We start from the raw sequence: 18,138 nt of genomic DNA, 5'->3' as shown, positions 1-18,138 counted from the left end.
ACTCCCCTCCTGGGAACTGACTCAGCTGCACGAAGCCAGTTTTAGATGCCCCTTGTGATTTCATTCCCAGCTAATCAATTGTTCCAGTTCCTCAGCCCCCTGCTTGCCAAAGTACCCTTAAAAAACATCCTACCCTCTGAATTCTCAGAAAGACAGATTTGAGAAATTTCTCCCTGTTCTCTTTGCTTGGCCAGCCCTGTGATTAAACTCTTTCTTAGCTGCAACACCTGCTGTTCTCATTGATTTTTTTCAGGGCAGTGAGCAAGAAGAAGCCATCAGGCTGTGACAAATTATGATGTTAGTTATGGGTTTTTGCAGATAACCTTTATTTGGTTAAGAATGTTGCCATCTATGCCTACTTTGTCGAAATTTTTTAAAATCATAAATGGATGTCAAATTTTGTTGAAAGCCTTTTCTGCATCTGTTGATGTAATCATATGGCTTTTCTTATTTAGTCTCTTAATGTGTTTTCAAAAATTTTAATATAGATTTTTGAATGTTGGAGCAGCTTTCTATTCCTGAGATAAACCCCACCTTGTCTTGATATATAGTCCTTTTGATCTACATGGTTGCACTTAAATTGCTAATATTTTGTTTAAAAATTTTGCATCTATATTCATGAGACATAGTCATCTGTAGTAATCTTTTTTCTTGTCATATCGTTGTCTGACTTTGTTATTAGGATAATGCTAACCTCATTAAATGAATTGGGAAGTGTTCCTTCCTTCTATTTTCCATGAGAGATTATGTAGTATTGATATCCTTTCTCTCTTGACTGCTTGGTGGAATTCATCAACGAAACCATGTGGGCCAGTAGTTCTTTCTCTGGGAAGGTTTTAAACTATCAATTGCATTTTTTCAATGGATATTGAGCTATTCAGGTTATCTCTTTCAACTTGAGTGATATTTGATAGCTTGTGTTTTTCAAGAAAATGGCCCAATTTATCTAAGTTATTGAATTTATGGTCATAGTGATGTTCATAGTATTCCCTTATTAAGCTTTTAACGTTTGTGTGATTATCTGTGAACTCCCTCTCTTATTCCTGATATTGATAATTTTTTTTTTTTTTTTTTTTTTTGAGACGGAGTCTCGCTGTGTCTCCCAGGCTGGAGTGCAGTGGCGTGATCTCAGCTCACTGCAAGCTCCGCCTCCCGGGTTCACGCCATTCTCCCGCCTCAGCCTCCCAAGTAGCTGAGACTACAGGTGCCCGCCACCACGCCTGGCTAGTTTTTTGTATTTTTAGTAGAGACGGGGTTTCACCATGTTAGCCAGGATGGTCTCGATCTCCTGACCTCGTGATCCACCCGCCTCGGCCTCCCAAAGTGCTGGGATTACAGGCTTGAGCCACCGCGCCCGGCCTGATAATTTGTGTCTTTTCTTTTTTACTTTCTTGGTTAGGCTGTCTAAAGATTTACCAATTTTATTCATTTTTTCAAAAGAGCCAGGTTTAACTTTATTGATTTTCTCTATTTTTTAATTACTTCTTTCCTTCAGGTTGCTTTATTTAATTTGCTCTTCTTTTCCTAGTTTCCTAAATTATAAGATTAGGCCATTGATTTTAGATATTTCTTCATTTCTAATATTTGTATTTAGTGTTATGCTATAAATTTCCCTCTAAACACTATTTTATCAGGGTCCCACTAATTTTTTTTTTTTTTTTTTTTTTTTTTTTTTTTTTTTTGAGACGGAGTCTTGCTCTGTAGCCCGGGCAGGAGTGCAGTGGCCGGATCTCAGCTCACTGCAAGCTCCGCCTCCCGGGTTTAGGCCATTCTCCTGCCTCAGCCTCCGGAGTAGCTGGGACTACAGGCGCCCGCCACCTCGCCCGGCTAGTTTTTTGTATTTTTAGTAGAGACGGGGTTTCACGGTGTTAGCCAGGATGGTCTCGATCTCCTGACCTCGTGATCCGCCCGTCTCGGCCTCCCAAAGTGCTGGGATTACAGGCTTGAGCCACCGCGCCCGGCCCCCACTAATTTTTTTAATACATTTAAAATTGTGGTACAATGTACGTAACATAAAATTTATCATTTTATCCACTTTTAAGTGTGCAATTTAGTGGCATTAAGTACATTCACAATGTTGTACAGCCATTACCGCTATCCATTTCCAGAACTTTTTCATCATCTCTGACAGAAACTTATCCCCATTAAACTTCTCATTTCTTCCTACCCCTGGATGTGCTGACCTCTGTTCTAATTTCTGTCTCTATAAATTTGCCTATACCAGGTACTTCACACAAGTGGAATTATGTAATATTTGTCCTTTCATGCTGGCATATTTGACTTAGTACAATATTTTTAAGGTTCATCCATGTTGTAGCACCACAAATCTTTATATGTTGTACTTTTATTTTTATTTCAGTTTAAAGTATTTTAATATCTCCCTTTAGACTTCTTCTTTTGAACCATGGATTACTTAGAAGGGTATTATTTAATTTATTAATATTTGGTGATTTTCCAGATAGCTTTCTGTTATTGATTTCTAGCTTAATTTTGTTACGGTTGGTCTAAAAATGTTATTTATATGATTTCTATTCTTTTTAATTTATTAAGATTTGTTATATGTCCCAGAATGTGGCCTATTTTAGTGAATATTCCCTGTGCACTTAAGAAAAATGTGTATTCTGCTCTTGCTGGATGGAGTGTTTTGTAAACGTCTATTTGGTTAAGTTATTTGATAGTGCTGTTCAAATAATGTATGTACTTACTGATTGTCTGCTTGTTTTATCAGTTACTGAGAGAGGATTGTTGAAGAGTTCAGCTATAATCGTGGATTTATCTGTTTCTTCTTTCAGTTACATCAATGTTTAACACGCTGTTGTTAGGATGTTTAAGAAATCCTCTTCATTTGTTTTGAAAATTTGATCTCTTTTTTAATGAGGTAGGGCATCACTAACTAAAGCCATAAAAAAGTCTTCTCTTAAACTAGAACTGGAAATGATGTCTTGAACCTGTGGTTGCTTGGTCATTTTGGTGAATCATTTTGTTGTTTTATCAAATTCTTTTAGGGTTGAAAGCAATCCAGAAAATGCCTGTCTCGTGGAGCTGTCACACGTGCAGTTGGTTTTCAAGGCCTTCCTCATGTGACCAAAGCTATATTTAGGACTAGTGAAGCCAGTTCAGTGGTACAGATTTGCAAAACGAAGACCCTTAAGTGTTTAAAGTTTCTAGCAACTGGTTTATATCCCAGAAAGGGGCATAGAGACAGTAGCTTTCTTGGGGTCATCAGGGACATTGGTAAAGTAACAGCTTTTATGTGGTTGTTTAGTATGTATGCATACCTATATATGTATATATGTATTTGTCTTCCATTGACTGCAATCAGCAGCTGCAGACTACAAAGCACTCACGATCTCTCCTCCAGCTTGTCACATAGAGTGTATGCCTCTTTTTTTTTTTTTTTTTTAGATGGAATCTTGCTCTGTCGCCAGGCTGGGATGCAGTGGCGTGATCTCGGCTCACTGCAACCTCCGCCTCCCGGGTTCAAGGGATTCTCCTGCCTCAGCCTCCCAAGTAGCTGGGACTACAGTCGTGCACCACCATGCCCTGCTAATTTTTGTATTTTTAGTAGAGACGGGGTTTCACCATGTTGGCCAGGATGGTCTCAATCTCTTGACCTTGTGATCCGCCCACCTTGACCTCCCAAAGTGCTGGGATTACAGGTGTGAGCCACCACGCCCGGCCCAGAGTGTATGCCTCTTATACACTCTTATATGGCCTACCAGTGTGGTCTGTCCTCGGCTCCAACACACTTGCAGTTCTGAGATCCCAGAGTAGGATTCAGACTTCTCTCCAGCTGTGTTGTTCCAACAAGGGCAGTATCACTGTAGTTTGGAGAACTTTGTCCCTTGAGAAAGAAATGCATCTGCTGTTTCATGCATTAAATACGGCTGTAAATTATGTTTCACTTCTACCAAGAGATGGAGATGGAGACTATTTCCCCTCCTCTTGATCTGGCCTAGTCTGTGACTTGCTTTGATCAGTAGAATACAGAATAAGTGACACTGGAAATTCTAAGGATGGGCCCTAGGAGATCTGCAACTTCTCGTTTTGTATGCTTGGAAGGCTTCTTCTTTTTTTTTTTTTTTCCAGACGGAGTCTTGCTCTGTCGCCCAGGCTGGAGTGCAGTGGCCGGATCTCAGCTCACTGCAAGCTCCACCTCCCAGGTTCACGCCATTGTCCTGCCTCAGCCTCCCGAGTAGCTGGGACTACAGGCGCCCACCACCTCGCCTGGCTAGTTTTTTGTATTTTTTAGTAGAGACGGGGTTTCACCATGTTAGTCAGGATGGTCTCGATCTCCTGACCTCGTGATCTGCTCGTCTCGGCCTCCCAAAGTGCTGGGATTACAGGCTTGAGCCACCGCGCCCGGCCCTGGAAGGCTTCTTCTTATAATCCACTTGCCATGTTATGAGATAGGCAAGTTATGTGAAGAGGCCATGTATAAGATGTTCTAGTTGACAGTCCCAGCTGAGCTCCCAGCCAATAGCCAACACTAACTGTCACCATCTGAGTGAGCCATTTTGGATGTTTCAGTCTAATCAAGTCTCCAAATGTCTGTAGCCCCAGCACACACTATGTGGATATGCAGCAAAGAATTAACCTTGCCAAAAGAAAGTTTGGTTCTGCTTGAAAAGAGTGTTTTTATTTATTTTTTAACCTGGGTGTTACAGGCTACACCCGATAGTTTTTGCAAATAATGTCATTTGTGGTAGGGGCCTTGGACTATGTAGTATATCAGCTTGATTTCGGAGGAGGTATAAAATAGGATCAGCTGTGTAGGAGCCATGCCTACATTACCAAGCCCCAATAACAACTATGGACAGAAAAGCTCAAGTTAGCTTCTCTGGTTGGCAAAATTCCGTGCATGTTGCTACACATCATTTCTGGGAGAACTAAGTGCTGTCCTTATTGTGAACTCCACTGGGAGAAGTTCATGCCTGGTCTTTCCTGCACTTTGCTTTATGGGCCTCTTCCCTTTGCTGATTTTAATCTGTATTCTTTCACTGTAATAAATTTTAACCATGAGTATAACAGCCTGTCTGAGTTCTGTGAGTCCTTCTCATTGAACCTGATGTTGGTGTTGGGACCATTGAATGCCATTCTAGCCAACCCATGGAATCATGAGCAACAATAAGTGGTTGTTTTCAAACTATGAAATTTTGGGATGGTCTGTTTTGCTGCAATAGATATCTAAGACAACTGTGTTCTCTATTAGTTGGTAAGATTTCTAAGAGCCAAGATAACTGAATTTCTGCTGTGCTAGCATAGCACCTATTCATTGCCGGCATTCACTAAACATTTGTTACGTTGAATTATTAAATTAAAGTAGTTAAAGACATCTTTGTGGACTGAGATAGACTGATTGGGATGGAAGACTTGGAGAATAATTGTGTTATTTTCTTATATGTATAACAGAAGAGAATCTCCAAGCCTTTGCTATGAAATGTAAAGATAATTGCAGTTTTTTAGGGGAGCTATGCTAGTAACGATTCATTCTTTTTCTTTCAAGATAACTGTGTCATGGTGTAAAGAATACTGCTTGGAATATATTGGTTCAAGTCCAAGTTTTGTCTCTGCACACTACTTTTATGAACTTGGGCGAGTCTCTTCACTTTACTAAATATCATCTTGAAGCAGTGATAATAATGGTAATCCCGTGAGGTTGTTGTGACGTTTTAATGCATGAAAAGGTGCTTTGAGAACAGTAAAGTGCTATGTAGGTATAAAGTATCACTGTGTGAGTTGATGGGACTTGCTTAATTTTTATTATTTTTAGCTCTCTGATTCTATCATCTGTCATAAATACTTTTAAAATGGACAGCATCTCAATAGCATAAGTAACATAAAAATCTGGAAAATAACAATAAAGCAGCTTGGAAAGAGTAGTTTTTTTCCTCTGTTTTTCTTGCATTATCTCTTCACCACCATGAAGTATTCCTCTCACACTTTTTTTTTTTTCAGACACGAAATGGAGAAAAATAATCAGAAATGGTGGCATGAAACAGGATTTCTTTTCTCCCAAGCGTGTGATACCTCCCTGCCACTCCCATTCACCTCTCTTACCACCATGCCTTTTAGTTTAAAAAAGAGCAACTGCAAAGTGTTGACAAGATACTATTTGTTATGCCCATCAACCTTACTGAACTCTGGACCCTTCTTACTGAGTCAGTTTTGATAATTCAGATGATGATGCCCCTAGCACTTTGGAACTAGTCCACTAGGCCTAGGAGAGCTACTTTTGGGTTCTTCAAGTTTATACCTGCAGCTCAGAGAAAAAAGGTTGCCAAAGCCTTGCTGTGAACCTTCTTAAAGATGCTGTAATTTCCCAGGGTCACACCTAGCATACTTCTTTGATGCCATTTATGAAATGTTGGCTGTCTTTCTGGGTCTCATAAGGTGCTAGCTGCCCCTTGCACTTACATGCATCCTATTATGATTCAATAGGCTTGAGTACTTGCGAGTTTCTGACATAATAGAATGAAAGAAGGTCAGAGCAAGCAGGAAGATATTTTAGAGATTGGAGCCCTGGCCCAGAAATTGGTTGTTCTGATTTGAGAAGAGTCAAGGGTAAGGAGAAATGGCCTATAATAGGAGTGTGTGAGCATGTTCTAAGAGTCCAGCAAGGAAGGGTTTAAATCAGGGCCTGGAGACAGACTGTTAGGTTCCAGGTAGGAGGAGCATGGGAATGAGAGTCAGCTAAAGCAACCTAATAAACCAGATGATAAATTAGCATTAAAAGTATTGTGACAGCCTGGAAAAATTAGCTGAAACAAACAAGAGGCAATTCCAGAAGTGAATAAAAAAACACTTCCTATAGATTCCAAAATCAATCGGGTTTAACAGAAATTCTGTAAAAGTCTTAGATTTCAGCTACCAGGAAGGTGGGAATGAGTCAATCATATGACACCCATTCTCTGTAACGTGAATGCAGTCTTAGGATGCACGAATTAAACCTAAAATAAGGAAGGTAATAGTCCCACTCTCCCCTGCCTGAGTTATGTGTAGATTGTGTTCTGTTCTCAGTGATATATATATATATTATATATATATATATGTTTTTGAGACAGGGTCTTTCTCTGTTGCCCAGGCTGGAGTGCAGTAACGTGATCATAGCTCACTGCAGCCTCAACCTCCTGGGTTCAAGCGATCCTCCCACCTTAGCCTCCTGAATAGCAGGGACTACAGATGCATGCCACTATGCCTGGCTAATTTTTAAAAATTTTTTGTAGAGGCAAGGTCTCACTATATTTCCCAGGCTGGTCTGAAATTCCTGGACTCAAGTGATCCTCCTAACTTGACTTCCCAAAGTGCTGGGATTACAGGCATGAGTCACCATGCCCAGCCCTCAGTGCCATATTTTAAATTGTATGAATAAATGAGAAGAATATGATATGGTGAGAGGTTTAAAAATGACTTCACCTGAGTAATGGTAAGTTGAACGAGGCTAGTTGCTAGATAGTTGAGGAACATAACGGGTATTTTCAATAACTTGAGGAATTGTTAATATGAAAGAAGAATTAGGACTTACTTTTATGGGTCTTCAAGATAGAATTTTGGTAACTGAATGGAAAATGTAATGGGATAATTAGGGCTCAACGATGTTGAGAACTCTCTAGTGAAAGTTGTCCATAAATGAAGTGGGATATGGTATGAGAGGGGTACACTACTCATTGGGGAAATGTTCAAAAAGAGGCTGATTGGCCACCTGCTGGTAACTCTGGAAAACAGAATTCCTGCCTAGGGGAGAGGTCAAACCACATGCTCTTCAAGATCCCTATCATCTCTTAAGTTTCATGACCCTGTGATCTCCTGCACTAGAGAGAGACGTATTGTAGACATTCAGAGATTTCCATTGACAGCCTAACACTCCAGCTTGCCACACAATTGTGCTGTGGGCTGGCCAGAAAAATGTCTGATCTGGCCAGAGTCAGTAGAACACCACATAACCCAGGCATAAGGTATTGAACTTAAGTCGATAAATTACTACATACTTGGTGGCTTAAAACAACAGAAATTTATTGTCTCACAGTTCTGGAGGCCAGAAGTCTGACATCAAGCTGTTTTCAGGTCCACACTCTCTCAGAAGTCTCTAGTGGAGAATCTGTTCCTTGCCTCTTCCAGCTTCTGGTGGCTCCAAGCATTCCTTGGTTTGTGGCTGCATCATTCCAATCTCTGGTTCTGTGGTCACAATGCCTTCTTTTCTGTCTTCTTCCTCTTTGTGTTGCTTATAAGGCTACTTGTCATTGGATGTAGAGCCTACTCAGATAATCAAGGATGAGCTTCACATCTCAAGATTCTTAATTTAATTATATCTGCAAAAATCCCTTTTTCAAATAAGATAACATTCACAGATTGTGAAAATTAGGACATGGACATATCATTTGAGGACCACCATTCAACCCACTATACTCATTTTAATGGTCATTACACTATCACTATTATCAATAAATAGTGCTTTGCCTATGATGACGCTTGAAGCAGAATAGTCTTGTGAGATTCTCAACAGAGACAGTCTAGTGCTTGATAATCTCACTCTTGGAATCAGAAAGATCTGAGTTTAATTCCAGTTTTGCTACTTAGAAGTGTATATCTGGCAGGGGTGAACTTTATTTCTGATTCCTCAACTCTAAAATGAGAATAGTGGAACTTATCTCATAGGGTTAATATGAGTAACCAATACAATAATGCTTGTAAATTACTTAAGATAGGGCCAGGCATATTGCTGACATTCCACAAATTATATTATTAATGAGTTTATTCCTTTCCCCTGGTTTTAGGCTATCTGAGGTGTCAGGCTTTTATAATTCCCTGGAAATTTAGTTGAAATTAACATATGTTTATTGAGGATTGACTCTGCACCATACACTATCATATATAATAGGTATGAATGGTAAACAAGACAGACATGGTCTTTGCCCTCACAAATCTTAGAGTATGATGGCATCAATGGTTAATAAAACATGTTAATATAATACAATATTGCCATTATGACGATTGGGGAACTATAGGAACCTGAGAAGTTCCTGTAGTTCTTCTCGGGACTATAGATCCCGAGACATCCAACCCAGGCAAAATTCTGGATAGAGGAAGAGGACCTCTGTATATGGGAGGATACTTATATTTGTAGTAGAGGGGCTGAATTGCATTTAAAGCCTGGTTATGACTGAGGAACTGGTAGTTCCTCAGGCATCTGTTGGTATGTGTTGATTTTACATGGGGAATGTGGGCCTGTGCTCTTTGTTCCTGGAGAGAAAGACTGTGAGATGAGGCGGCAACTTAGTGTAGGTTTTCCAAGGAGTAGATCCTAAGACAAAGATTTTAGTGCAGATAGTTTATTTGGGAGATAATCCTGAGAAATACCAACAACAGAGTAGAGGAGTGAGACAGGTAAGAAAGGAGCCAATAAATGGTGCTTTATCAAGCTAGTTACCACCATGGTTAATTAGAGCTCCATTATATTGGGGAACTCTAGAAGCCAATGTAGAACACAAGCAGCAGAGTCATCTACATCTACGCTTGTGGGTCATTGGTATCCAAGAAACTTGTCCTTGAGCAGGGAAGGCAGGCTACTGAAGAAACCTCAGGCAAAGAGATGCAGATGTTGGCAGTTGGCAAGGGCTGACAAGCTATGGGTAGGACATGAGCAGCATGTGATGCGGGAGGAAAACATGGCATGCTCTCCAGTTTGTTGCCAGGGACAAAGTCCAAGGCCCATGAGCAGGGGGAATTCTAATTAGAAACTAAAGGAGGTTTTCTCACAAGGGTATATATATTACTTGGGGGGACAAACTGCTTCTTAAGGTCCGGGTGACAAAATGCAGCACCTGTGAAGAGGTGCTTTGAACAACGAATGGGTCAATGAAGAAATTACAAGGGAAATTAAAACTTTTCTTGAGATAAATGAAAATGAAAACACAACATACCAATACCTATTGGATACAGCAAAAGCAGTTCTAAGAAAGACGTTCGGGCCGGGCGCGGTGGCTCAAGCCTGTAATCCCAGCACTTTGGGAGGCCGAGACGGGCGGATCACGAGGTCAGGAGATCAAGACCATCCTGGCTAACACGGTGAAACCCCGTCTCTACTAAAAATACAAAAAATTAGCCGGGCGAGGTGGCGGGCGCCTGTAGTCCCAGCTACACGGGAGGCTGAGGCAGGAGAATGGCGTAAACCCGGGAGGCGGAGCTTGCAGTGAGCTGAGATCCGGCCACTGCACTCCAGCCCGGGCGACAGAGGGAGACTCCGTCTCAACAAAAAAAAAAAAAAAAAAAAAAAAAAAAAGAAAGACGTTCGTAACAGTAAACACCTATATTAAGAAAGAAGAAAGATCTCAAATAACCTAAACTTGCACCTCAAGGAACTGGAAAAACAAGAAGAAACTAAGTCCAAAATTAGTAGAAGGAAGGAAATAATAAAGATCAGAGCAGGAATAAATGAAATAGAAACTAGAAAAACAATAGAAAAGATAAGTGGAATGAAGAGTTGCTGTTTTTAAAAGATAAACAAGGCCGGGCACGGTGGCTCACACCTGTAATCCCAGCACCTTGGGAGGCCAAGGCAGGCGGATCGCTTGAGGTCAGGAGTTCAAGACCAGCCTGCCAACATGGTGAAACCCCTTGTCTACTAAAAATACAAAAATTAGCCAGGCATGGTGGCAGGCACCTGTAATTCCAGCTGCTCAGGAGGCTGAGGCAGGAGGAGAATTGCTTGAACCCCAGAGGCGGAGGTTGCAGTGAGCTGAGATTGTGCCATTGCACTCCAGCCTGGGCTACAAGAGTGAGACTTTGTCTCAAAAAAAAAAAAAAAAAGAAAAAGAAAAAAAAAGATAAACAGCATTGACAATCCTTTAGCTAGACTAAGAAAAAAAGAGAGAAGACTCAAATAAGATTAGAGGCACAAAGGGAGACATTACAACTGATACCATAGAAACAAAAGATCATAAGAAATTATTATGAAGAATTGTATGCCAACAAATTGGATAACCTAGAAAACAGGTAAATTCCCGGACACATACAACCTATCAAGATTGAATTATGAAGAAATACAAAATCTAAATAGACTAATAATGAATAAGGAGATTGAATCAGTAACAAATAGTCTCCGATTAAAGAGAAGCCCAGGACATGATGACTTCACAACTGAATCCTACCAAACATTTAAAGAAACAGTAACATGAAGTCTCAAACTCTTCCAAAAAATTGAAGAGGAGTGATATGGTTTGGATCTGTGTCTCTGTCCAAATCTCGTGTCAAATTATAATCCCTAATGTTGAAGTTGGTGTTTAGTGGGAGGCGACTGCATCACAGAGGCAGATTTCTCATGAATGGTTTGTTGCATCCACTTGGTGCTGTTCTTGTGATAGTGAGTGAGTTCTTTTTTTTTAATTTTTTTTATTTTTATTACTCAAAAAAGTTTCATTTTTTTTATTTAGCTTTTTGACTCTGTGCTTGTGCCTTCAACACTTTCACAACGATTTTCTGCTCCTCGATAAGGAAAGCACGCTTGATCCTGTCACAAACACATTTAGCACACATGGAACCACCATAGGCCCTGCTGACATGTTTCTTTGTTTTGGACAATCTCATAAGAACTTTAGGTCTTACAGCACGAACCCCTCGAAGTCTGCCTGGGCACACACCACATGCAGATTTTGGTGCTTTCCCAACCTTCTTGGTATAAAGGTAAACAATTCTATTACCAGGGGTTCGGGACAGCCTAGTTTTGTTAGAGGCTGTATTGTAGGAAAGCCTACGTCGGTATGTCAAACGTTGGACCATTCTGAGTGCCTGCAGACAACGTCCCCAGAAGAGAAGTGAGTGAGTTCTTGCGAGCTCTGGCTGTTCAAAGGTGTGTAGCACCTTTCCCCTCTCTCTCTTGCTCCTACTCCAGCCATGTGATATGTGTGCTCCCCTCTGCCTTCTACCATAATGGTAAGTTTCTTGAGGCCTCCCAGAAGCTGAGCAGATGCCAGCATCGTACTTCCTGTACAGCCTGTGGAACTGTGAGCCAATTCTCTTCTCTTTATAAATTACCCAGTCTCAGGTATTTCTTTATAGCAATGTGAGAACAAACTGATACCTCCAAACTAATTTTACAAGGCCAGCATTACCACATTACTAAAACCAGATGAGGACACAGCCAAAAAAGAAAACTACAGGCCAATATCCCTGATGAATAGATATTTGAAAATTTTTAATAAAATATTAAATTCAACAGCACATTAAAAAGATTGTCCACCATGATCAAATGAGATTTATCCCAGGGATGCAAGAATGGTTCAACATATGTAAATCAGTAAAGGTGATACATCACATTAATACAATGAAGGACAAAAACCATATGATCATGTCAATAGATGCAGAAAAAGCATTTGACAAAATTCAACATCTCTTTATGATAAAAACCTTCAACAAATTGAGTATAGAGGGAATGTACCTCAACACAATATAGGCTATATATGATAAATCCACAGCTAATACACTAAAAGTGGGAAAAGTTGAAAGCTTTTCCTTTAAGATTTGGAATAACACAAAGAAGCCTACTCTCACCACTTATAGTCAACATAGTACTGGAAGTACTAGCCAGAGCAATTAGGCAAGAGAAACAAATAAAAGGCATCCAAATTGGAAAGGAGGAAGTTAAATTGTCCCTGTGTGCACATGACACAATCTTACATACTGAAAACCCTGAAGATTCCATCAAAAAATGTTAGAACCAATAAACACATTCAATAAAGTTGTAGGATAGAAAATCAACATGCAAAATTCAGTAGCATTTTTATACACTTATAGCAAACTATCAGAAAAATAGATTAAAAATTCTATTTATAATATTTACAAAAATTAAAATACTTAGGAACAAATTTAACCAAGGAGATGAAAAATCTCTACACTGAAAACTGGGAAACATTGCTGAAAAAAAAATTGAAGAAGACATAAAAAGGATGGAAAGGTATCCTGTGTTCATGGATTGTAAGAATTAAAATTGTTAAAATGCCCATACTACCCAAAGCAATCTATAGATTCAATGCAATTCCCATCAAAATACCAATGACATTCTTCACAGAAATAGAAAACAATACTAAAGCTTGTATGGAACCATGCAAGACCTTGAATAGCCAAAGAAATTTGGAGGAAAAAACCAAAACAAAACACAGAAAAACAATGCAAAGCTGGAGGCATCACGCTATCTGACTTCAAAATGTACTACAAAGCTATAGTAATCAAAACAGCATGGTACTGGCATAAAGACAGACACACAGACCCATGGAATGGAAAAGAGAACCCAGAAATATATCCACACGTTTACAGTAAACTGATTTTTGATGAAGGTGCCAAGAATATACAATAGGGAAAGGACAGTCTCTTCAACAAATGGTGTTGAGAAAACTGGGTAGACACACACAGAAGAATGAAATTAGACCTTTATCTCTCACCGTATAAAATCCACTCACAAAAAAGGTTAAAGACTTAAATGTTAGACCCCAAACTATGAAACTTCTAGAAGCAAAAACAGGAGAGAAGCTTTAAGACATTTGTCTGGGCAATTATTTTGTTTATTTATTTATTTTTAACACGACCTCAAAGCACAGGTAACAGAAGCAAAAATAGACAAATGGGATTACATCAAATGGAAAGGTTTCTGCACAGCAAAGGAAACAATTGACAGACTGAAGTGTAAACTAAAATTAAAGTTCTAAGACCCCCAACTGAGTAAGTGGATCTCCCTCTCAGCCAAGAGTATCCCAAAGAAACCTCAACAACTAGTTCAAGCCATGACAGGAAGGAGGCTGGTGTCAGACATGCCTCATTATACCCTCTCCCTTTTGGAGTTTAGACACAACTCAGCATTACCATTAAAATAGAGATCCTAAGAGTGACAGAACAGATTCTTTGTAGCAATAAGATACCAACTCTAGACTGTGGAGACTGCATCTGCCCAGCAGGCACAGAACCTCACCCTCCCCACTCCACCACCAGTCTACACCCACTGCCAGATCACCATGAATGATGATATCACTGCTCTCATCTTCGACAAAGGCTCCAGCATGTGTAAGGCTGTCTTCATGGGCGATGATGCTCCCCAGCTGTCCTCCCTTCCATCATGTGGTGCCCACGGCACCACAGCATGATGCTGGGCCTAGGTCAGAAGGAATCCTACATGAGCAATGAGGCCCAGAGCAAGAGAGGCATTCTGACCCCACCCTGAAATACCCCATAGAGCACGGCATTGTCACCAAATGGGACGACATGGAGATCTGGCACCACAACTTTTACAACAAGCTATGTGAGGCTCCCGAGGAGCACCTCATGCTGCTGACCGAGGCTCCCCGAACCCCGAGGTCAACCATGAGAAGATGACCCAGATCATGTTTGAGACTTTCAATGCCCCAGCCATGTACTTGACCATCCAGGCTGGTACACCTCTGGCAGTGCCACTGGCATTGAGATGGACTCTAGTGATGGGGTCACCCACACTATGCCCATCTATGAGGGGTACACCATCCCCCACACCATCCTGCCTCTGGACCTGGCTGGCCAGGACCTGACTACCTCATGAAGATCCTCAAGGAGGGTGGCTACAGCTTCACCACTACTGCTGAGTGGGAAATCATGCTTCACATCAAGGAGAAGCTGTGCTATATCACCCTGGACTTCGAGCAGGAGATAGCCACTGCAGCCTCCAGCTCCTCCCTGGAGAAGAGCCAGGAGCTGCTCAACGGCCAGGTCATCACCATCAGCGACCAGTGGTTCCACTGCCCCAATACCTCTTCCAGCCTTCCTTCCTGGGCATGGAATCCTGTGGCATCCACAAAACTACCTTCACCTCCATCATGAAGTGTGATGTGGACATCTGCAAAGACCTGTACACCAATACAGTGCTGTCTGGCGGCACTACCATGTACCCTGGCATTGCTGACAGGATGCAGAAGGAGATCACCGTCCTGACTTCCAGCACGATAAAGATCAAGATCATTGCTCCTCCTGTGCATAAATACTCTGTGTGTTTTGATGGCTCCATCCTGATCTCCCTGTCCACCTTCTAGCAGATGTGGATCAGCAAGCAAAAATACCAAGAGGCCAGCTCCTTCATCACCCACAGCAGATGCTTCTAGGTGGACTGTGACTTAGTTGTATTACATCCATTCTTGACAAAAACCCAACTTGCCAGAAAACAAGATAAGATTGGCATGGTCTTACTGTTATTATGATTATTATTATTTGTTGTTGTTTTTTAGCTTGACTCAAGATTTGAAAACCGGAAAGGTGGAGGTGACAGCAGTCAGTTGGAGCGAGCATCCCTCAAAGTTCTACAATGTGGCCGAGGACTTTGATTGTGCATTGTTCCTTTTTTAAATAGTCATTCCAAATATCACGAGATGCATTGTTACAGGAAGTCCCTTGCCCTCCCAAAAGCCACCCCACTTCTCTCTAAAAAGAATGCCCCAGTCCTCTCCACACAGGGGAGGTGATAGCATTGCTTTCATATAAATCATGTAATGCAAAAAATTTTTAATATTCACCTTAATACTTTTAAAATTTTGTTTTATTTTGAATGATCAGCCATTGAGACCCCTCTTTTTTGCCCCTCAACTTGAGATATATGAAAATTTTTGGTCTCACTGGGAGCCGGTGGAGGTGTGGAAGCAGCCAGGGCTTACCTGTACACTGACTTGAGACCAGTTGAATAAAAGTGCACACTTTAAAAAAAAAAGATACCAATTCCAACCTTACTCTGGTATAACATCACATGACAGATAACAGGCCCTAAAGGAAATCAAAGTATTCTATCCTAAAATATGTTTCTTTGACATATTTTGAAATGGCCTTGCAAAACCATCTCTTATGGGTGGGGGAAATCTACATTCTGTAGAGAATGCCCTTCCCTTTCCAGGTCTTTTCCTGTTCCAGGAGAGAATTAACTAAGAGTCTGACACCTTTTTAAGGTCCAATAAGAAACATTCACCACCTATTCTCTCTGTAACTTGCTACCTGGAGCCTTCATCTATATCACAAGAATCTTGGATTCCACAACCACCTCCTTACCTTAAGTCAAGTTGACTTTAACTCTTCAGGCAGAGATTAACTCTTTCAACCAATTTGCTAATCAGGAAAACCTTTGAATGTGCCTATGACCTAGAAGACCCCCTGCTTTGAGATGTCCCACCTTTGTGGGCCAAACCAATGTATACCTTACCTATATTGATTTATGTCTTTGCCTATGACTTCTGTCTCCCCAAAATGTATAAAATCACCCTATAGCCCTACCATCTTGGGCACATGTTCTCAGGAGCCCCTGAAGCTGTACCATGGGCCATGACCCTTAATCTTGGTAAAATAAACCTCTAAATTGATTGAGACCTGTTTCAGATACTTTTTGGTTTACAGAAGATACAACCTAAAGAACAGGGAAAATATTTGCAAACCATACATCTTATAAGGGGTTAATAACCAAAGTCGCAGTGAACTCTAACAAATCAATAGTGAAAACACAAGCAATCTGATTTTTAAAATGGGCAAAAGACCTAATGTATTAGTCCATTCTCACACTGCCATGAAGTAATACCCAAGACCTGGGTAATTTATAAAGAAAAGAGGTTTAATTGACTTAAGTTATGCATGGCTGGAAAGGCCTCAGGAAACTTACCATCATGGCAGAAGGCAAAGGGGAAGAAAGGCACCTTCTTCATAGGGCAGCAGGAAGGAGATGTGCTGAGCAAAGGGGAAAAAGCCCCTTATAAAATCATCAGATCTTGTGAGAACTCACTATCATGAGAACAGCATGGGGGTAATCGCTCCCATGATTCAGTTACCTCCCACAAGGTCCCTCCCACAACATGTGGGGATTATGGGAACTACAAGATGAGATTTGGGTGGGGACACAGCCAAACCATATCACCTAAATAGGCATTTTTCAAAAGAAGACACACAAATGACCAACAGGTATATGAAAAAATGCTCAACATCACTAATCATCAGGGAAATGAAAATCAAAACCACAATGAGATAAGCTCACACCTATTAGAGTGGCTATTGTCAAAAAGATAAAAGACAACTTTTAGAAAGGATGTGGAGAAAAAGAAACCCTTGCATGCTAATATAATTTATAATTGCATGCTAATATAAATTAGTACAACCATTATGGAAAACATTATGGGGGTTTCTCAAGCAATTAAAAATACAACTACCTTAGGATCCAGCAATCCCACTACTGGGTGTATATCCAAAGGAAATAAAATCAGTATGTTGCAGAGATATCTGTGCCCCCATGTTGATCACAGTAATATTTACAATAGCCATGATGTTTAATCAACCTAAGAGTCCATCGATGGATGAATGAATAAAGAAAATGTGGTACATATACACAGTGGAATACTGTTCAGTTACAAAAAAGAAGGAAATTCTGTTGTTTGCAGCAAAATGGATGATCCTGGAAGACATTATGTTAAGTGAAATAAGCCAGGCATAGCGAGACAAATACCACATATTCTCACTCATATGTGGAATCTAAAAATGTTGACCTTATAGAATTAAAAAGAAGACTGGCAACTACCAGAGGCTAGGGTGGTTGCGGGGAGGGGAGTTAGGGAGATATTGGTGAAAGTATACGTAATTACAATTAGGTAGGAGGAATAAGTTCAAGAGGTCTGTTGTATAGTATGGTGACTATTGTCAATAATGATATATTTTTGAAAAATGCTAAGAGAGTAGATGTTAAGTGTTCTTACCACAAAGTGACAACTATGTGAGGTAATGCATTTATTAATTAGCTAGATTCAACCATTCTACAATGTATATATACTTCGAAACATTATGTTCCACATGATAAATACATACAATTTTATATGTCAATTTAAAAATAAATACATTTGAAAAACAAAACAACAACAAAAATAAAATGGTATTCTATATTCTCCTTAGCTTTGGCAAGAAAAATGTCAAAGATATAAATAAATGGTTGAATAAATTCGTGGAGAAAATATAAACCCAAACCTTCTTTTATAATGCTAATGTTTCTTCAAGGAATGAAAAGTAATTTTAATATTACCTTAAATAAGCCATGGTTAATAAAATTATAGATACTCATTATAATATGTCGGGCAGTATGATTTGTCAGATATCATCTCAATTATCACAAGG

The 18,138-nt window shown here is 40.2% G+C and overlaps 1 protein-coding gene and 1 pseudogene across 1 annotated transcript; one reads left to right on the top strand and one right to left on the bottom strand.

The window, feature by feature from the left end:
* Window positions 1–11,371: 11,371 nt before the first annotated feature.
* LOC704365 (large ribosomal subunit protein eL34) lies at window positions 11,372–11,808 on the bottom strand. The gene has a single exon (XM_001089444.5). It carries the CDS (start codon window positions 11,773–11,775, stop codon window positions 11,422–11,424), a length of 354 nt encoding a protein of 117 aa, XP_001089444.3. The 5' UTR covers window positions 11,776–11,808; the 3' UTR covers window positions 11,372–11,421.
* Window positions 11,809–13,931: 2,123 nt separating this feature from the next.
* On the top strand, window positions 13,932–15,820 carry LOC710460 (actin, cytoplasmic 1 pseudogene; annotated as a pseudogene).
* Window positions 15,821–18,138: the final 2,318 nt, after the last annotated feature.

Source organism: Macaca mulatta, chromosome X (assembly GCF_049350105.2).
Source record: "Macaca mulatta isolate MMU2019108-1 chromosome X, T2T-MMU8v2.0, whole genome shotgun sequence".
Lineage (NCBI taxonomy): Eukaryota > Metazoa > Chordata > Mammalia > Primates > Cercopithecidae > Macaca > Macaca mulatta.
This window is presented reverse-complemented; position numbering and strand designations above follow the sequence as displayed.

Excerpts from the sequence above, each read along its gene's own strand:
- LOC704365 (XM_001089444.5), bottom strand. The coding sequence starts at position 11,775 with ATGGTCCAACGTTTGACATACCGACGTAGGCTTTCCTACAATACAGCC.